General features: G+C 41.4%; 1 protein-coding gene across 3 annotated transcripts in view; it reads right to left on the bottom strand.

Annotated features, from left to right (window-relative positions):
- The window catches only part of fgf13a (fibroblast growth factor 13a), a 53969-nt gene that overhangs the window by 14827 nt on the left and 17009 nt on the right, over positions 1-22133 (bottom strand). Inside the window, exons 1-3 of one of the 3 annotated variants that reach the window (XM_073487065.1) lie at positions 13452-13482; positions 8050-8160; positions 2126-2229 (exon numbers count right to left, since the gene is read on the bottom strand). In XM_073487065.1, coding sequence (XP_073343166.1) covers positions 2126-2229; positions 8050-8160; positions 13452-13482 — 246 coding nt within the window. Of the gene's footprint in view, positions 1-2125; positions 2230-8049; positions 8161-11314; positions 11505-13451; positions 13483-22133 lie in introns of those variants that run through there. The other 2 variants (XM_073487063.1, XM_073487064.1) reach the window with 2 other exon arrangements.

Raw genomic sequence — 22133 nt, 5'->3', positions numbered from 1 at the left:
TCAAATTGTTTCTAGAAACTATAGCAACAAAAGGCAGTTTAGCAATAGGCCAATATTTCTGCTGCCTCTCTTTGCTTGTAGAGCCTTTGCCAGCAGGATCCATCTTTATTAAATTAATCCTACAGCTTGCTGCATATGCTTAATTACTGACAGCCAAGCTCATATCATTAAAATCACTCACTGGGAGCTGTGGACTGCCGGGGAGCCGTGTTAAATACAGTGCGTGAGTGAGTGTGTGTGTGTGTGTGTGTGTGCTGTGGGAAGGGGTTGAAGGAGTATGTTTTATTTCAATTATTCCTGCATATTCCCCTCAGGAATGCTTAGCTGGGGCAACCCCCACGGATATGTTGTCAAACAAATGCTAGTGCTCATTAAAAATGTAATTATAGGCAGACCAAACAATCGCTCGCCACGGTCGCTACAGTGATTATGCTGTCATTCTTTTGGTCTTACAAATACAACAACGGATAAGATCTTTGTTTCTAAACATGACTGCTGACTGCAAAATAAATTTGAGTTGGTAAATACATTTCTATTGACAGCAGGTTCATTATGCCTCCCTGTCAGCGGCGCATACCTCAGTGAATCAGCTACCAGCTTTCTGTCATGATACATTCATATTTATACAGGTGTACAGGTCGGCAGTGACATCCTGACAGGTATCACTGTTTTTCTGCTGATAATGATATATTGCTGCTTGCTGTTGGAGCCTTCCCCAGCATCTCAATCTAATATTTAGTATATGTGTCTTTACTAAATTGAATGTACATGTATGTTTGTTTAAGTGGATTAGTCCTCAGACCAGTGTCCTTGGATTGCTTGAGAGCTCCCCTCAAATAGCCGAGCCTGATCTAACTGAATAACCATTTGCAATTCTTTGACGTAAGTGTCTCTGACTGAACTAATGCTTGGTGAGAACTGTCACATTAACCCTGTTTATGAATGCATTCGTGTGTTTGTGTGTAAGAGAGAGTGAAATCGGGGAGAGGCGAGTTTTTCTTCTTCCTTCATCACATTACCGCCCGACTATGCGCTAAATAATTTGTCAGTGGCAGCTGCAGAATAAAAAGCTACAAGATCATTAGGTTTTCTTCGCTCCTTCTGACCTTGTTTCTATCAATCACCATTGTGTCTGTCTACCGAGACCTTTACCATACTGAACAATCTTTACTAATTTGACTATGAGGGTCGTCTGTTAACAGTGAATGTGTGTGTCTGCTGCACGCCCTCTGGGTGCACATCCAACCAGCCTGTCAGTCTCCTCACTGACGCCTGCCACACAATGAGATGGTGGCATTTGGGAGGAAGACTAACAGGGACATTATTCGGCCTGCAACTGAATTATTCATAACATTGCACATTTAATCAAAGATGAAGAGCCAGCTGCCACGTTTGGATATGTCACTGCTCCGCCTGCTTACACAATCCTTGAACTTTTTATTGACACTATTATATCAGAAGATGATGCTGCTCCTCCATCAGGGTAAGGGTAATGTTGTGCCTTGGTGAGCACAGTGAGAGTGAGTTACCCATTTCCACAAATATAAGGAAATAAAAGATAAATCTCTGCTAAAACACACTTAAATAAGTGCTACTACATTTTTAGTATGATCTATGATCTCTCTCATGTTTTTTGTTGAGTTTCTTGTAATCACACATGTCACCATAGTAAACCAGGTGTATGCCAAGGACCTCACATTCTCTGCACACAGCTGGACTAGGGATGCATGATAACATCATCATCGGGATCAGCCGATAAAAGCTTTAAAATGAAATATCATATCGCCCTGAAATGAAAAGCTCTGCCGACGGGCTGATGAGACGATGCTTTAATCATACATGTGTGTGAACTGTTGACTCAGTAGTTCTCTTATTTTGTCCAGTGAATGTCTACGTTTTGAAAAGCATTGTATGTCTGCATCTGCTAGTGAGCCATTATAACAAGAGTATGCAAAACAATGTGTGAATGCCAATACAGGAGAGCCTTAATGTTGGCTGCAATTAGCTGGGCAAATGCATGTCTGCAAATCCAATATCGTGTATCCCTAAGCTTGACTAGAAAGTCTGCCACTAGGAGACACACATGCACACAAACACTCACACATATATTAAGTAAGACACTTACTGATGTGTACAAAAAGCCCTCACAGTTCATAGCCAGATAGAGTTTGGTCTGCACCCCCTGGATGGCCACCACTCGCAGCCCCACTGGAATAAGGTTGAACATGGCTGGAAAGAGATGAACAACAGACACAAAGAATGAACACAGCGTGCACTTTCATCTCCATTTAATACACTTATTATATAAATAAATAAGAACATTTGAAAATATAAACGTTATATGTTTACATTCTTATGACTGGCTTTGACACTTGAATTGAAATGTTTGAGTGTTCAGGACAGGGCAGCTAAATAAATGAGTATGTACAGTTCTTTGGTGAGCCAAGAACTGTCGTAGGACAAGCCAGAAAGTGGACAAATGCCAGTGAGAGAAATCCAAATTTTAAAGCAAGCTCAAAGTGTCAGGTTTACTGTGTATAATTCACCATTAAGGGGTTAAAATAGTTATTAGTGTCCCCTATCTCTGTCTGGATGGAAGAGTGAGTTATCAAAACCAAGCCACAAAAAAAAAGGTACAACATAAGCTCAGGGACTCAGCCGCTCTCTCCCAAGAGTGTTTCATAAAGCAAGTGAACAAAATCAGAAACAAGAGACAGAAACAGAGGAAGGAGCTCACAATATTGTCTATTCACACACAAAGTGAAATCACAGGCTGTGTATCGTTAAGGCTAAGTATCGTAAACACACTGTGTAAAATTCGTTGAGGTGGAAAGAAACCGAAATGTAAAAAATAATTGCGTAGCCAAATGTTGTTATCTCACAATGCTGCTCTCTCTATCCCGTCATCTCCGGCATTATATATAGTGAGTGCGGGGAGAGAGAGCACTCGCACACCTCTGTGCATGGACTTGCTCTTGCTCAAATACACACAAATACTGTATATGAACCTGTGTGTGATCAGGGGACTGAGTCGTGAGGCTGAGAGAGCCAGCGGCAGTCCAGCTGGTCAGTGGGGTACACCTCTACCTAATTAATGTCATCCTGCACTATATACGAGTGTGTGTGTGTGTGTGTGTGTGTGTGTGTGCGTGTGTGTGTGTGTGTGTGTGTGTGTGTTTCATAAGGTGCTGGCAGGGAACCCACGGGCTGAAGAGAGGGAAGCACATGAACATCCACCTGAAAATCTGTAGTCGTGCTTCTATCCCAGATAAAGATACTTCTCGCCTTTTGTTCTGACTATTGCTGGACGTACTCCCAAACAGTGATGCCACCATCACTGCTGTGGATTTTATTTATTTTTTTACCCTTTTGATTGGACCAATAATGTCCACAGGAGAATCATAACATTCATCACACGTTCCACACTCGATTATTCAGACTGCACAATGTCATATTAGGATATAGACACATGCGAGAGGAGAAATTAAACTTAATTCTCACCTCAGTTGAGCTGTGAGTCAGAGTATGCCCTTACTACAGTTCCTCTCGTCAACCACTTAGTAGATCCCTATCTGCAGATTCCTTTAAGTGCACTATAGATGCTTTCTGATGGGCTATTTCATCTGCCCTCATCGCTTTAACACCGCAGACCTCCTTCTCACTGGGCTTTTACTGTACACGACAGCCATATGAATGCATAATGTATTTACTTGGTAGAGTAAACGGGTGGTGCCAGCACATTATTGGTTCAGTGGAAAAGCATTGAAGTCCTGGGATCACTCGCGCTGTGGTTCTCGGCCTTCCTAACTCTCTGCCTCTGCTTCTCTATCCTCTCTCTTTTTCAGTATGTCTTTGCTTCTGTTTCTTTTGTTTCTTCAAAAGCCACATAGAAGGTTGTCCTCAACATAATCTTCATGTCCCCAGTGACACGTTTGAAATATTCAGAGTCAGAGTATATCTACTATACCGTCTAACAGATGTCAGGATTGTGGACACATCCCATGAGTCTAATTGCCAGCGTTTTCAGAATCACCGTCACGGATGATGACCTGGTTGATCCGGAGCAACGTTTCCATAACAGGCATCACAAACCTATACTGCATTAGTCGAGTGTGTTGTATAATGTATATCCTTTTTTAAACTGACTTCTTCGTACTGATACTGATGCTGTTTTTGCATGGTGGTGGGTCCTCTGTGCATCTTAAATGCTCACTTATATTCTCAGGTACAGCATGTTTGAGTAACTTTGTTAACTAACTTCAAAATTGCAGCACTTTTGAAACACATATAGTGACAGTCCTATAACGGTACAGCAATCACAAGATGGCTCCCCGGGGAAAGACGCACCACTCGCTGTTTTGAAGCTTGACAAAATGACAAATTGGTGTATCTTTAGTGATGCCTGCTTTGGCAGCTATTTCCTGTACAGCAGATGCTGCCAGTAAAATAAATATTTCAAACAGATAAGACCTGCTGTATAGAACTTCAATATCTGCATTGTTTTTATGTGTACTGTTCAGTAATGTAGCACATTTATGAAAACAAATCAGTGATAGATCTGCTTGCTTGTATTGATTCTCAACCAAGGACAGAAGAACAATGATAATCTTATATTTGCTTGGTTATGGGTAGCACCTGAGCTGCACTAAGAACAACATCCTCTCTCAACCCCAACATAAACTACACTCGGTCATTTCATTTTAACACAATTTCTCCCAGAGAGGAGGAACGAGGAAAGAACACGCAATTCTTCTGTTTAGGTAGTTTGTATTCATTTGAACAAATGTCTGTTTGGAGCATTCGTCAATACTGCAGTGCGGAGGCGCTTAAAAAAAACTTGCTAAAAAATCATTTTTACAGGTTACAGATGGCACTATCAGCAAACTTTCTCAAGCACCATTGTTCAGATTGATCCGTCTTGGCTCTGTTGCATTCAGAGCGAGAGAGGCAGTGTTTTCATAACAAAATCTCTCCTCGAAACTCAGTCAAACTGATAAGATTTGCAGACTGCTTCAGGTATGAATTCAACAAATTTTGGATCCGTGTAAATCAAATTTGTGCCCTTTTTTTCTTGTGTGTACCACATTTTTAGATATGATGATTTGGTTTCTTCCTCCCCTGAAACATCTTGCTCCGTGAGCGATTCTTGTCTTTATAATTGCCCCCTTCTCGCTCTCTGCCGCTCATAGAGTTTTCTCCCTTCATACTCCCACCACTGACGCACACGCACACATCTGCAGTCCACTTCATTTCAGGAGGATTACCAGGCGGTGCACTGATGGAGACTTTCAAGAGGGGAAACTCAATTACTTCCTGGCTCCTAGAAACACCTGAGCACAGTGAAGAGGCTGACAGGGCCACCACCCACTCACAGACCTTTCCTAACGCAGAGAGCCAGGTGGACTATGAGGGGCGAGGAGGCCTGATGGACATTTTTCACGATTGCTTGCAGGCCGACTCAGAGTCATGACCAATTCAATGCGATAATAAACCTGGAGGTGCTGAGCTATCGCTTGTCATATCTTAAACATTTATCCTATCTGTTACTGATCCTGGGAGCAGCATGACTGTAATTAGAGCAGCCCATATATGACGGCACGACATACACATACATTACACAGCACTTCTGTGCACTGATTACTGCTGTGGTGCTTTGTCTGAGATAACTGTGCTTAAATTAGGTGAATAATGTAAAACTCTTTTGATACTACTTGATTCACTGTCAGAGAAAGGAAATTATACAATTTCTTGTTTAAGTTTTCAAGGTTGACTCATTAAACCTACATTTTTAAACCGTTTCATGTGAATTACACATCAGACACTTGCATATTTCTTTGCCTATTCCTGGGATCAACAGTATCTCCAGTCTTGCTGACAATAAATTGGACATTTCAACAAATCTACAGATTCTGAACTTTCACGTCTATTTACAAAATCAAATTTAAAAAGAAATACATAGAGGACAAGGCTGAGAATAGACTGCGTTTTGAACACTGTAACTGTACGTTCCTTCTGCCAAAGAAAGGATATATAGTTGCCTTATAGTGCTGTCTTTTTTTCCTCTAGAGACCCAGTGGGTTTGCTCAGTTGTGATGCAACACAAGACACTATTTGCTACCGTATAAAATAGGAAATAAATCATTGGGATTTATAAAACTTGTGATTTGTTATTTCTGACTTTGTTATTTCGCTTTCCTAATGAAAATGTCACAGAAATATCAAACGTCCCTATTACCACAGGCAAAGAGCCAAGTCTGTCTTCTCAGCAACAGTACAGTACAAAGATCACATTTTTGTTTTGTGTGTGTGTGAGTGTGTGCGTGTGCATTTGAGTAGGTCCTCTCCCACCATCACAAGACACCAGTAGCTCCAAGAGGACTGCGCTCTCCGTCACCATGGAGACAAGCGCACCCAGCGCCTAACAACGCTATTTTTGGAGCAGTGCAAAGAGCTTCACTCTTTCTCCTTTTCCTATTCAGCTGCACTCTTTAATTTTCTCTTCAAAAACTATTCTGGTGCCAATGCGGGCCAGTTGTTATGCAAGTCATAAGAAAAGTGAGTCCATGCAGCCATGATGGGCGGTCTGGTCTGTGTGTGAAGTATAATATTGTGTGTGTGTGTGTGTGTGTGTGTGTGTGTGTGTGTGTGTGTGTGTGTGTGTGTAAAAGACGTTATGTCATTATTTTCGTTTCTACTCCTGCACGTACGCTAGTTTGCTCTGTGTAGTAGTTAAGTTGTTTTGCTTTGACAACATCCCACTTGCACAGAGCTGCTATTTATACGCAAGATACACACACCATCCCCACCAAGGGAGTAATTGAATGCAGAGGTACTAATTCAGACTCTCCAGAAGTGTTTACATCCGCTTAGTGTCGGGATTACGCAGCAAGTTTTACATCGAAGCTGTTTCAATGTGCCATGCAGATCTTGTCCTTAACTGAGTTCACAAAGGTCATTAAGCACTATTTTTCTATTCTTTAACAGCACTGTCTTATTATAAGGTGATCTATTTCTGCTCTATTGTGGCTGTGCTGTTACTCTTCCATTCATCTCCTCTTTATTCTGTCTATTGGAAAACAAAGAGTAGGTGGGTGTAATGGCAGTGACAGGGATGCATCGATACATAGTATACGTCAAAACTGGCTCCCCCCACAGAGGCAAGCGTGTCGGAGAGTAAAAAGCCAATCATCATTTGTTCAGGCTGCCATAGGACGACTATGATTAGATTACATAAATAGATACTCTGTACTGCAGCAATTAAAATACACTGGCAAAGAAAAAAAATGTTGTATTTCCTCTGTACAATGAACCAACACTGTTTATCCACAGGAGTGGAATTTAAAAATAATTTTGAATGCTGTTCTCAACTAAAATTCAGCATTTGTAATCTCATCTCAGTGAGAGTGTCTCTCTGAAAGAAACTGTTCACCGGTCCTCTTACCTGTAGTGCTATTTATGCATCTAGATTGTTGTGATGTGAGTTGCTGAGTTTTGGAGATAGCGGCCTGAGAGGTGTCCGCCTTCTCTCCAATTTAATTACACTAGATGGCACTTGGCTTGTGGTGCTCAAAGCTCTGAAAAATACATGGGGGAAAGCTCAACAGCAATGGCTCTTTCCAGAAATCATGACCCATGTTGATCCATCTACTCATGGATGAGAGGCTTGCTAACTAAGCTAGCTAATGCTACAGCACAGCCGAGGAGAATAACATTAATGATTACATCCCGTGCTGTGATACGACTGAACTGTACATCCATCACTGTACATCACTTCTTTGTTCCATTCTTCTCATGAGAAGGCAGACATCTCCAAAACTCACACCACAACAATCTGAATGGATAAATAGCGCTACAGGTAAGAGGAAAAATACGTATTTTTTCATTTTGGGGTGAACTGTCCCTTTCAACTCATTAAAGGAGCATTCATTTGATTTTCAAGCCATAATGTTGATACTCTACAACACTTTAAGGTTCCCCCTGACCAACAGTACAGCATGGCAGTGAGTGTATGAAAAATGAGGAGAACAAAATACTGGAAGTGAAACTTACTGTAACCATTGTCTTCCTCCTTCGTTCCATCAATGGTTCCATCTGCCTGCAGCTGCAGGTGGAAACCTTGTCGACTGTACAGCTTCGTCACGATCCCCTTCAGCTGGGGCTCTGTGGAGGCAGAGGGGGCACAGAGACAGGAAGGCAGAAAGAATGAAACCACAGACTGGAGAAAATCACGAATACAGCAGCGTGATGTCACTCATAGGGACATTTCGAGGCTTTAGTTTCACTTTATTGCTCGCAGCCATTTTGGAAGTCACTGGAGCCACAAAATCCAATTTAGTCGAAGGGTAGTTAGGCTGAGTGGAGCCGAGGTGGGCTGAGACACCTGTCAGTCGGGCAAACAAGACCCAAACTCAACACCATTAACATGTCAGAGGAACTAATTCATCCTTGAGAGCTGTTCCTTCTTGTGGAAAAGAGATCAGAGACGTTTGAAAAGGGAATCTTGTTAAGATAGTTTTGTTGCCATGATGTGGCAGCCATTAGACGAGGTGCAGTCTGAGGTACTTTAACAATAGCTTGACCACTCAATCATGGCGTTTGCCACTTTATGAGAACTGAATAAGGCTGTTGGCTTGGGGGGTGTATAAACAAATCAAGTAAGACGTCTGATGAACTGAAAAAAATTAAAAAGGCATTTATGATTTATAGAAATTGATGATAATCGTGTGGCAATGTATGAAAACTGACCAACTCTTTCTCCCTTTCCACTACAGTGGAACAGGGGTGACTAAAAAAGCAGCCCCTGTGGCTTGACAACAGAGAAATAAGACCACAGATGGACAAGCGCAAAAAGTATCAGATTTAAAAATGGCTTTAGGCGGCGTGTGGTGGCTCAGTGGTCTAAGACGGCTGAGGAAATTTCTTGTATGTCAACCTCGGTTTCTCTCTCCATGCCTCCCGTCATTCTCTGCTGCATGTGAAATGTCCAATATAGGCAGAATATCAGGAAAATATCTTGCAGAAACCTGCATTGGTTCCCAGAAAATCATGATGACATGTTTAGGAGATGTGCAAAAAATCGAGCGCGCACAATTGGTAGCACTTGTGATTCAGTGCCCGCCATTTTGAAGATTTAAGACCAAGACAAAATGTAATATAGACTTTTGAAAATATTGTTTTACCTACAAAAGGGGGCAAATTTACACTATTACTAGCCTCAATCAGTCCAAAAGACGATCGTTTGAACAGGCAGATGATTTACTTTGGAAGTGTCTGAGTAGTCTGTCTGTGTTCCATCAGTGTTATGTCTGATAAGAGCTAAGTGCTCTCCATTCCCTGGTTACTGTCCCTGGTGGAGTGTCCTTTACTGTGGTTAACCACACCTTTCATCTATCCTTTCATCTCACTTACCTTTCAGCACTGCCGTGTCTAGCCTTACGAAGGTTACTTTTGCTGCAGAGAAGGGTAACTGAGTTCGTACACCCGTGTTATTGTAATGATTTTGTTGTAAAAACTTGTTACGTTTCATTATCGAGTTACAACACGGATGATTTTCACATAATGGACATCCACTGAGAAATGTACGCATGTCAGCAAGTATTGTGAACACACAGGAACGTGACTCTGTGCGTTATTCTCATTATCAATTATTCTGCAGCTTATATTCATAATTAATGCTCTGTCGAGAAAAGTTTCAAAATGCTCACTACAATTTTGCAGGGCCCAAAGCTACGTCTTCAAAATGCCTTTTAAATGACGGTAAATAACTATTATTTTCATTACCGTTTAATCTTCTGACTGTCATGATTCATCATTTTTTCTTTAAAATGTCAAAAACTTGCAAAAAATGCTCATCAGACTTTCTCAGAGACCATAGTGACGTCTTTAAATGACTTCTTTTGTCCAATTAACAGTCCGAAACCCAAAGACTTTTCATTTACTGTCATGAATCACAAAGAAAAGCATCAAATCCCAACATTTAAGAAGCTGGAACCGGCAGATGTTTGATGTTTTTGCTTGAAAAATGACTGAAACGATTAACTGATGATTAAAATAGTTGGTAATTTCCTGTCAATCTACTAATCGCTGCTGCTCTGTGACCATGTGCACACTTCATTACCAGGCCAAACTACATACACGGTCCACACTGTATTTCAAAAAGATGCCAGTTTCGTTGTGTTTGGTGAAGCACCATGTGCAAGTCACACACAGACAACGCCTTCTTCTTGGCACTCGATGCTTCCTCCACAGGATAGAAATGGAAATTGGAAGTGAGAGGGGTGCAAAAAAAAAAAACTGGAGGATAGTTATTGCATAAACATGCACCCTAACCTGAGTAAAGCTCGGGAGAAATCACAGAGCTGAGTCTTTGTAAGATTTCTGTCCACACACATCTAGAAACTGGACAGGACTGACAAAAAGTTGAGCTTTGGGCCTGAGTAAGATGTGATCAGATCAGATATGCAGCCGTGGCCACTTCAGCTCTGGATTTGTAGGAGAGCGGGTGCTTTAGGCTACAGAGACACACTTCTGTCACTGCAATTATAAGAGAGCTTTAGGAGCCACCCTGGACCTGGACTCACACGTCTGGCAACACAGAAATACTTGTACACTTCTAATGTATTATAAGCGTATACTTCTAACACTTTGAGTTGTGACAGGGACCACTTATTTATTTTTACGTGACAAGTATTTTTTTTTAAGTTGAATACATTTCAGCTACAACAAACCTGGTGGACTGTGTGTGAGGGAATATTATTCTAAATCCAGATTCTGAATAAGAGTTCGGACATGATTATTTAAATCTGTGTCGTATCTCTCTTATTTTACATTGAGGATGAAACTACAGTATATTCTGGCTGCGGTCTTTTCAAGTGCACCATGTATTCATAGTTTTAATACATTTTAGCGACTGATTATACAGAAATTAAACTGATGCTGCAGTTTCACTTGAACGGTGAATAACGACTGTGACAGTGAAGTCTTTCCAAAATAGACTTGATGTGTGTATCTTGTCTCTACTCTTGTTATCTCTGTGTGGACTGAATAAGAAGACGGTGAAGGATGAAGTATGGGTTTAATATCTCCCTCAGAGCGGCCTGACATGTCAAAGGTGAGCTCTCTGTGGACCAGCCTCATAAGGGAGCCCCCTCATCCTCACACCAACTCTGACACACTCATTAATCGGTTCAATCTTAACATAAAAATAGAGCAGTGCTCAGTTTATACATCCTATTTGATACACAATGGCAGCCTGCAATAGATGAAGACTTGGTGATGATGAGGACAATAGCCTGATGAAATTTGCACAACAGACCTGGTCGTCTCCTTCGCCTCTTCTTGGAGCCAAAGAGTTTGACCCGGGAGAAAACATTTAGTCGGCTGGGTTTTTCACAGCCTCCTTTGGCTTTACTGGGGCTGCTAACGCAGCGGCAGGCATTAGTCTTCTCCCGCTCCCTCGCCTGCCTTTTTTGCCTTATGAGGGAGCTGGCAATCGCTGCAGCCATGGCCAGTTTGGCTGCGCTTTGGAAAAAAACTTCCGGAGAAGCGTGAAAATAATCTCACCCCCCCTTTGAATCCACAAATCTGGATACCGAAGGAAAAACGTCCAGGTGTGGAGGGAAACAATCTACAAAGACTCGTTCAATAAACTGAATTTGCCAAGTGGGAAATGAAGAGTGGACAATAAAATAGTCCCAGTGGTGCCGTAAAGCCAGTTAGATAATGTCCAAATGAATCATGTTCTCATCGATTTAGGCGTTATTCAGGACTGGTCCGTTGTAGCTCCAAGAAAAAAAAGTGAAACTTAACAAAAACCAAAAAACACACGTCCCACCGTGAAGCTGCATGTTCCTCCTCTATCATTTTCTCGGCATCACCGCCAGCACGCACAAACCCAGTCTCTGTAAGCGCTTTTGCATCATCCCACTAAACTACATGGCCGCGCACATGGTGACAGTCGTGAATGAGCCTCACTGCGCAGCTAAAAGGATGGAGACACCTGTTTGCAGACGCCGGGAGAGTGTTTGCACTGCTCTTTATGCGCTTCCCCCTGATCCCTCTCTGAAGCGGCTGCTGTGAGGGAAAAAAAAACGACTTTACGCCGCGCTTCTCCAAAGGCAACGCACGGGACGTGAACGCATCACCGAGAAGATCCCATTTGTTTTTCTCTCGTTTGACGAAGCGAGGCAGCGCAAGGTGCAAGCAGGAGGCGCCTCATTGTGGATGCAGCATCCGAGCTGCGCGCAAATCACAGACTCAGCTGAGGTGCTGAGAGCATCCCAGAGCTGGAGGACGAGCGGTGGGGAGGAGGGGACAGGACAGGACAGGACGGGTGGGGGAGTCTAACTATAGTGAGGCGCACAATCTGCACATATGAGACAATTCATGTTACATATCAAGAGTGGGGGTGGGGGCGGGGAGGAGAAGGAGGGGGGTGCCACAGATTTTGGATACAGGCCTGGACAGAAAGTCACCGGGAAAAGTTTCCAACATTTGAAAGAAAACACAATCCCATTTTTCAAACTTCAATTTAATATAAATTAAATAAGAAGTAAGCCATTTCTCACTTTGGCGCGCAGATATGACTGTGAGGAGTAAAACAGCAACTGTGATGTTGACGCAGGCTGAATATTGTGGAATAAGTGATGATTTAGTGGGACGAAATGAGATCAAACGGCATCATACATTCCCAAATAATTAATATTAACTTCCACTTCACTAAAAACATGAATATCTATGCCGCCCCACCTTTGAAGACGTCGATCTTCATGTAACTTTTACACATTGTGTGTAATTAAAATACAGACTTTAAATCCCACTAAAAGTTTGTGCTCTGACACTGATGTCTCGGTCATTTCCAGCCCTCACTGTGGACCTCCTCACTCCTCAGTCCTGGATGGAGCGCATTAAAACAGCCTTAACCAATGGTGCCATCTACAGTCCTCAAACTAAAACTGTCCTAGACGTTTTCATTTATTTCCTCTGATTAATAATAGGCGCCTGTAAACACACCTCAAGATGTATTTGGCGTTGTGTAAATATGAAGCGTCGCGTAATTAAGTCTGAAATCTCGCGAGACAGAAGTAAATAAAATAAATTACTCTGTGAAACTAAGAGATTACAACGAAAATGTAAATCTCCTACATGAGCTCTGAAGAAACAGGAGCTTTTAAGTTTAAACTCCAGCGCAAAACATCTGTACGGCAAAGACTTCAGCACCACGGACAGCTCCAGGATGGTGCTGAGTGCAGAGAAAATCACTTAATCAACTAAATAAATCTCTTTTAAACACATCCAGCATTACATATCTAAAGACGTAGACACACTCAAGATAAGTTGGGGATTCTTGTCTCAATAAACATGTAAAACAAAAAAAAAAACACAAGAAAAATTGGAGAAAAAAAAGGAGAAAACAAGCAGATCCGAATCCAGAAACAGGAACATCAGCCTACCTGACACTGATTTTCTCAAAGGAAAAGTCATGATGGTCTACAGCGGAGCAGACAGCAGACAGTGTGGATACTCGCAGTCCTGTGCTGCAGTGGAGTGAAGTGGAGTGGAGAAGTGTACAATCAGCAAAGTTCAAACCATTGTCAGACAAGCTGTCAGAGGCGTAGTGGAAAGAGAAAGCATCGAGGCGTGGTCACCGGCAGGAAGATCATTACAGGACATTAGCGACATGCCATTATGACTTCTCAAACGCTCATTAAACTTTCATTTAGAGGTCTTGTTGGACGTGTTGTTCGCCGGTACTGCTGCGCTCTGCGGGGCCGAATTGAAGGGAAAGGGATCGAAAAATGAAGGCTGAGATTGGACTTCCTTCTTGGGGCAGAGAAGACTTTGCTCTCATATTACAAAAAATGATGTAAAATGATCCGATAATGCGTTGACTAAACCGGTTATACGGGCCTGTCTGCTTTCCACTGAAAAAAAAATATCGATGTGCAATCAACAGAGACAACATGCATTAAGCAAAGTGTTTTTTTCTTCTTTTTTTTCTTTTTTTACAGAAACAATTCTCTGTTTTGTGGAAATGTACGGGCTGTTTTTATTTAAGAGATTGAGCAAATATTACATTGTTTATCAGCATCACTGCACAAATGACTGTCAGCACAATGGATGAAGTGTGCTTACAGATTTACCTCATACAAGTCCAATTATTTAAAACCTATAAGTAAATGTTGAGTGTAAATGGCTCTTTATAGGCATGATTATGAAGGTAAAAGCAAATTAATTGATGCACTCCATGCAGTGATGGTCTAAACAATAAACTCAGTGAGCCTTACAGTACACGCTGTACATCTGAGGGTCAGTTTACACTGCTCCCCACTGACTATACACAGCTCTTAACACTAGATGGAGCAAGTGGACTGGCTATCAAGAGCAGCATGTTTAACCCTCAAGGGAAAACTCACTCAAGAACATGAGCTGACATGATTGCACATGCACCTTTTCTAAACAAAAGTTGAATTTATGATTCAATCACAAGTTTTGGAGTTGGTCTTTTCACATAATTTATCGACTGACCGCTAATGTGCAAAGTGGTTTAATTCAATGTGAAGCTGTTTTTTTAATTAGAATCCGTAGTATTTAAAGATTTGTCTCTGTATGACACATTAATCATATTTAAAGCTTGGATTTAAAAGTAGTGTTTTTGTTTATCCATGGTTTATGATCTTTGTTAAATGTTTGTTTTGTATAATGGTAAAGACATTAAATAAAAACTGCAAACACTGCAAAGAAATATTGTTGAATAATGGCATTTCTATACCACCTTACTATACACGTTCTTATATCCGTCTGCATCAGACGGAAGCAACAAATCAATTAAGCCACAACTGCATAAAAATAAATATTTCATTCCGAGACTGATAATGACTGATAATGTAAGATGCTGACTGGTCAGCCGTGCAAGAAGCTGGCTACCGATATATTGATTTACAAGGGATGTGGCTTCAGTGACATAAGACCCGAGGCGCTACTGGAGCGATAAAAGCATTTGTTTTCCTTTTTACTGTCAGAGAGGGATGGAGGGAGTCTAACCTTTAACCTCCGCACAGTCTAAGATAAGATGGTTGGCAAAGTTGTTTCAAGGTTGAACGGGGCTTTATAGAATCATCGTAACTCGAGAACAGCCGGGACCTTATTTATATAGTAGTGATTGTATCCATAGCAGCAATCTTTACTATCACAAAGGTTTTTCTAAAACCAGGAGAAAAACAAAGATCCTAATGCACAACAGAGCAGTTTGATTTATGAGAGCGCAGTCGAATAATATTGAAAACATTCTCAACAGTCCTCTTGTGAGGCTTATTTTCCTTTTCGCCAGTCATAATCTAAACTTACTTACTGTAACATTATTCATTTGTTCAGCCAAGAATGTTGTAAAGCTTTAGTAGTCAATACTGCACAATTACCTCTTCTTCTTCCCTCTCCTCCTCCTCCAGCTCACAGGGAAAGTCATTTTTGCACACCAAAATCATTTCTGATTGAGTTATTAAGTATTTTATGTTGAACCTTTTTCTGCAAGATTCCTTAACAGAAAAACAAAACAAACTTGAAATGAAAATGTTTTATTAATACTGGCATCAAGCTCACATGCTACAAAAAGTTACAATAGCTATGAAATAGCTGTTATATTAATGCCCTTATTAATGCAGTTAGATTGATACCTTCATCAGATAAAGAATAAAAAGTGAAATAGAGAAAGTGCCCACTCTTATTGTATATCATATGAGCCATATACTGTAAGAAATCAGTCCAGTACAGCAATAGTTTTAGCCATCACTGTACAGTAGACATCTGGTGGTCCTACCCTCTGATATACATGTATGCTTCTACTGCACTCTGGAAAAGCTGCATAGTAAACCTCTATACAGCCTGATTTACTCTGAAGCATACAGTATCCCTGCCTGGCACTATCCGATACCTCTAATCCTGCCACGAGCAAGCACAGACAGACAGATCTCAACACAAGCAGAAGCAGATCCCAGGTTTTGCTCCAGTCATCCCACTGCTGATAAACCTCAGCCATCACTCAAGCAGACAGTGGGGCCCTTTAGTAGGATGGCTGGTTTTTTTTATCACTGACAGTTAGGAGGGCAGAGAGAGGTGATGAGAGTGGGGCTGCATTGTACGACAGCAACACTAATCAAACACCCAGGATGATATTAAAGAGAGTCCAAATGTGTAAAGGCCTGATAATGTCCATCCCGCTGTTAGTGCCTTTTCTTAGCAGCAGCCAAGCAATGATGGGGACGGAAAAATACAAAATAGCATTCAGTGGTAAAAGTGGAACTTGAACTACTTTAAATAGACGAGATGTGAAGAAATCAGGATAAAACAAATGCTTCTGATTTTCAGTGTCATTTATATCATAAGTCTCTGAAGAAAATATAGCTCCAGTCCCATTTTGTCTCTTTTGTCTGTTTGCGAGACAAAAGTGGACTATATTTATATTTGACTCGTCTGAAGTCTACCAAAGACTTTAAAGGTGCTCACTTGCAAGTGAAAGTCAGCCGCTGATCAGCAGTTCACTCGTGAACTGTGATGTAAGAAAATCAAACCTGTCAGGCGAGAGGTAACGAATCAGCCTCTGAGTTTATCCAGATGCAAAAAAAAAAATTCTACCTCGACAACTACAGACACAGGTGACTCTGTGTGACCTACAACTACAGACTCTGTAAATAAGACAAGCAAAAAAGACACAAGGACGTTCATACACACACACAGAGGAGCTGCCTCTGTGTTTCTGTGATGTGTGTGTGTGTGTTTTAGTTGCTTGTGTAGCAGTGTGCCATGGGTACATTAATTACTGTAGTGCCCCAGAATGCCAGTCTACTGTGGCCTCCCGGGGGCACCTTCACTGCGCTGCACTCACACACAGACACACACATACATACACACACAAACAGTGAGAGAGTGAGAATATAACTGGGAATGGTTACAAGCATTCAGTTGGGTCAGCTTCCATCAAGATGCAAATATGAAGCAAGATGTTGTATCTGAATGGGTTGGGTACAGGACTCTCAACCAGACGCTAGGCTTTGTGTATATCGTTATACTGTTGACTTATTATTTTAACACTAAATCTATTTATTACTTTCTGTTTTTCTTCAGTTTTCCCGCAGTTCTGTGAGGTTTAGGCAACAAAAAATACTTGGTTACGTTTAGGAAAAGATGGTTTGGGGTAAAACCGACCCTTTTTCTACTCCGTTTCTACATTGTGTTAGGACTCAATAAAGGAATCGATAAAGAATCTGAGCAATAAGCAGAATCGATAATGGCATTGGTATCACTAAAATCATATCAATTCCCATCACTAATGTGCATAATGTGTGCAATAAACTCTACCAGTAGAGTAAGAGTAGTGTGCGAAGTTACAGCGCACATGCTTAATAATAAAAGAAAATATGCTGCGTGTATTATGCATCTATTAACAGCTCAAGATACACTACAGATGTGTTTACAAGCCAGAACTGGGAAACTGCTGTCATAGAGAAGACTCAGAGGTAGCATTTACTCTTCTTCACCTGATAACTGTTCAAACATAGTCCTCAGAAAAAGCACCTGACAGTGTGAGAACGTCTTCACACAGACCCAAAAGGTCCCAGCACCCTGCTGCTCTTGCTACCTCTGGCCACTAGAGAGCAGAACTCCAGAGTGAATGTGGGAGATGATGAGCCTGTGTGCTGCTGAGGTTGAGTGCCGTGTTGACCTTTTGTATTATTAAATATAACCAAACAATTAAGCTATCTTTTCTCATTAATAACCCGAGGCTATCGTGATAACACCCAGAGTTTAATGAATTTTAAAATTCATGGAGAAAAGCGGCCTCCAAGGGCAAACACTGAATAAATGGGGAGGTTAACCTTGCTCGCGGTGTGTAATGGAGGGCAAAGTTGCACACTAGGATTCTGCCCCTGATTATATCAAGATATTTAATGTTTAACTAAATTAATATCTTCACAGAGCACTGGAAACTGCAATAGCAGGATTTTTACTTTAACCTCTTGGTGCAGAGTGAAGGGATAAAGTGAAATATTATCAGGGGGAAAGAGGAATGATCTCTGATAAGCATTCAGCCCTTTGGCAGCGTTCTGCTGGCTGTCTGCTCTTTGTGCGTGTGCTGGTACAGTAAATCCACTACAACAGCAGCTTGCAGCATGCTAGGCCACCAGTTCCATAGTGATACCACGCGTTACTATGGAGACTGCACATACGTAAGAGGGTGTGTGCGAAAGATGGAGAGAGAGAGAGAGAGAGAGAGAGAGAGCGCTGAGAATGGGGGTTGGATATTACAGAGCAAGAAACCATCAGTCACTCAGGGGTCCAGCAGAGGAGGGGGGGCTGGGATACAGTCACGGCTGGCTGGCAGACTCATGGCAATGATTGTGTGATCTATCCCAGCCTGGTGGAACCAGAGGGCTGTGTTCAGGACATGAAAGCCAGGATTCAGTAGACTGAAACTGGAGGACACGAGTCCCATTATTTCTCCCAGCAGGTAAACCAGGATGATCTTCACCTTGGGGACAAACAGGCATACAGGCTGAGGGTAGAGACAGAGCCCACAACACTACCACGGGAGCATCACTGAGGAACAGTTATGACAAAATGATTAAGATGCTGGAGCTGTTTAAACTACCGTGCTTTATTATTTAGTGTTTTAATCTGTGCCGAAAGTGTAGAAATAAAGAAAGTATCATTTACTAACAGGGAAGGTTGCCTTGTTTTTCAGTTGCAGTGAAAACAACATAAAAGACTTATATTCTAACACATCAATACTGTGTCAATGAAAGGAAATCTGAGCTGTGTGCCAGTCGGCTCCTCATTAAATCAGCACCAGCTCCATCTCATTTTAAAACTCTACAACTAATTAGGAGTAGACAGAATGCCTGGCATTTGTCGTCCGACCTCTCACCTTTGTCTAACTACTGGCTTTAAAGTCTTAGTCTACAGATCAGCGCTGCCATATTTTCTCTCACGCAGAGGGAATTGCAGCGGATATTTCCGTTGTCGAAGCGAAAGGAACACAATTCTATTTTGTACATCAATAAAAGCTAAATATGGCACTGAAACATAGAAGTGAAACGATATCGGGAGTTGAGCATCCGCCAGTTTCTTTGTACCTGTTTGGCTGATAACGACACGAATAGATGATGAGGGTGCACTGCTGAATAATTCTCATCCGTTAGATTTTCATTTGAAAACTGCACCTTCACAGCTAAATACAAGAGTGATAGCGTGGAAAAAAGGTCATGATGATCTCAGAAAGTGATATTACACTTAATCTCCATTCATGTGTTCTTCAAGCTAGCGCATAATATATATAAGGTAAATATTTATGCAGGTATTTAATTATGTAAATATGTCATTTTAACCGCTAACTAAGAGGCTTGCGGCTATTGTGATTCTAAAAGGTCAGTGAGATTGAGGACAATACAAACACAAGGACATAATGAGAGTATATTAAGGGCTCTAGGGTGCGACTATTTTGGTCGCACGTGCCCCCAAAATCTGTCAAGTGCAACTAAACAATGTCATTTGTCGCGATTGAGGTTATCGCTGTTTCTTGTTGAGCTGTGATTTAAATGACGAAAAACATTTATTTGCATCTTTATTCATGTTTACAATAATTTACATAATGTGTAATAAAGAAATGTAAAATTATTTAAATTAATTATATGCAAGTGCACCCAAATGATAAAGTTAGGCGCACCAGTGCAACCAGTGTAAAGAGTTAGCCTGGAGCCCTGTATATTGGTTGGTTTGTCTGCTGTTCACTTAGTTTCTCTGTTTATTTATAAAAAAAAAATCAACTCTATGTTTAATAAGCAGTGTATAGCTGCAATAATTAGTTGATTTATCAATTAGTCTATTTTGATAACTGATTAATCATTTCAGTCATTTTTCAAGCAAAAATATCAAACATTTGCTCGTTACAGCTTCTTAAATGTGAGGATTTGCTGCTTTTCTTTGTAATTTATGACAGTAAATAAAGATTCTTTGGTTTTTAGACTGTTGGTTGGACAAAATAAGTAACTTAAAGATGTCACTTCAGGCTCTGGAAAAGTCTGACAAGCATTTTTTTTTTTACATTTTTTGGACATTTTATAGACAAAATGATTAATCTATTAATCATGACAATCGGCAGATTAATCGATAACCCCTACAGTAATGTGGAATTCCAATTAAGTGGGCTTTATACTGTAAGTAAAATGAAACAATACAATTTGAGCTACATACATCCTGATTAAATTAATCAAAGCAACATTCTGTAGAAATTGACATTTTGTGTGATTTGGCGCCCCCCACAGTTTCTGAGTGCAACACCACTGTCATAAATACAGAACCCAGGTCTGTAACAATCTGCCAGAAGTAATGTAGGTGCTAACTACAAACAAAACTCATTACGTCATAACAATGTTATGTGTTGAAAACATGTATCATGAAGTAGACAACTGTAACGCTGTGATCCGACCCTCTCACTGACGTTACACAGTGCAGAAACAAGTGATAGGGGGGCGGAGTGGCTGAGACAGAGACCCCACTCACTCTATTACAAGACACTGTACCATCAACATGACTTTGAAGCTGTTACTTTAATGTTAAAAAGTTACATGTTGCTTTTAAAAACAGATCATGAAAGATATTTTTGATATGATCCTGTTTAACTGTACTTTCACTGCTAAAATAACAATCCACATGTAGCTGTTTGGGAGTAGATCACATCAGCTCTTCCTCACACATGCTCGGCATAACTGAAACAAAAATCGTTGTTTGAAACAGAAAATACACCAGTTAAAATATTTACACAAGCTTAACTATACAAGCTGTCACCTCCTTAGTTTAACTGCACGTGAAGGAGATGGTTACAGTGTGGGCTTTCACATGCTATGCTATGTGTTCTTTGTGTCCGTAAATGTGTGTGTGTGTGTCTGTGTGAGTGTATGTGTGTGTGAGGCAGTAATGACGTGGAGAAATCTCAATCAGAGGCACCAAACGGTGTGTGAAATGGGCAGAGTTCAGACGGCAGCCTGCTCAGAATGACTAATGGTGTACCAGCGATGTGCTCTCGTTACTCCGACACATACACAAGTGTAAAATGCTGGCCACAGAGGCTCCCTGTTTCCACCGCCCTCTAATCAGCTGACCCTTATGTCTCCTCAGACTTCAAACAAAGATGTGGATGGTTGGCGAAAATGTACTAAAAAGCACCTTGAAGACCCTGAAGCCGATTGTCTCTGATAAGCACAAAGTTTGGCATGTCCTCTGTGTCCCTCCCTCAGCAGGAATATGAAAAAGAGGCAGGTTTATTTAACACCCGGGATCGGTTATGAAACATCAGTGAGATGATGTCAGCAGGCTTGGGTTTTATTTGGCACACTAATGGAAATTGAAATCTATTATCTCTGTGTGTATTTGTGCAATGTGTGTGGATGCAACTCCCAATTGCATGACCCCGCACTTCTCAGGTCCCCCCGGGGGATTGTGGGTGACTCATACCCAATGTTATTGTAAGCTGGGGGAAGGTGCGTAAAAGCCCCTGTGACTGATTGCTGTGTAGAGAATCGTAGACAGAGTAAATACTTTAAACAGGAGCAGGTCATACAGAACTAAAGCCACGTTATAAGGTTGATTCAATAAACAGGTCTCACTTCAGATTATATGGAAAGCAGTTTAAGCTGCATGAAAGGCAGCAGCTCAAAGCAACTTCCAGGCTTACAATAACGTAACAATATACTGTACACAATCAGCTCGGAGCACATGACGCCTGTTTCTAGGTTAGCGACAGTCTCCCATGCCACATTGCCTTCCCATCATCCAGCTGAGGCAGAGCAAGTAGAGATAAGATCATACAGCATGATGTATGCACGCATGCACTTGTACATACATGCACATGCAGGAAGCCAGCCCGCCAAATCTAATCGGAGACTAAAAGCCTGTTATCGGAACAAGATCCAGCATCACAACAGGAGGCAGCCGGAGGAGGAAATCAAGTGCAGGAGATGCTCCCTCGCCAAAATGGATGACTGAACAGTCACATGTGTGAATCATAGATGGTGAGTCAATGGTAGCCCTTTGGCAATATCCATCACGGTGGGAAAGCTGCGGAGAGGCAGCATTTAGGAGTT

The sequence above is a fragment of the Pagrus major genome, chromosome 18 (genome assembly GCF_040436345.1).
Source record: "Pagrus major chromosome 18, Pma_NU_1.0".
NCBI classification, from domain to species: Eukaryota; Metazoa; Chordata; class Actinopteri; order Spariformes; family Sparidae; genus Pagrus; species Pagrus major.
This window is presented reverse-complemented; position numbering and strand designations above follow the sequence as displayed.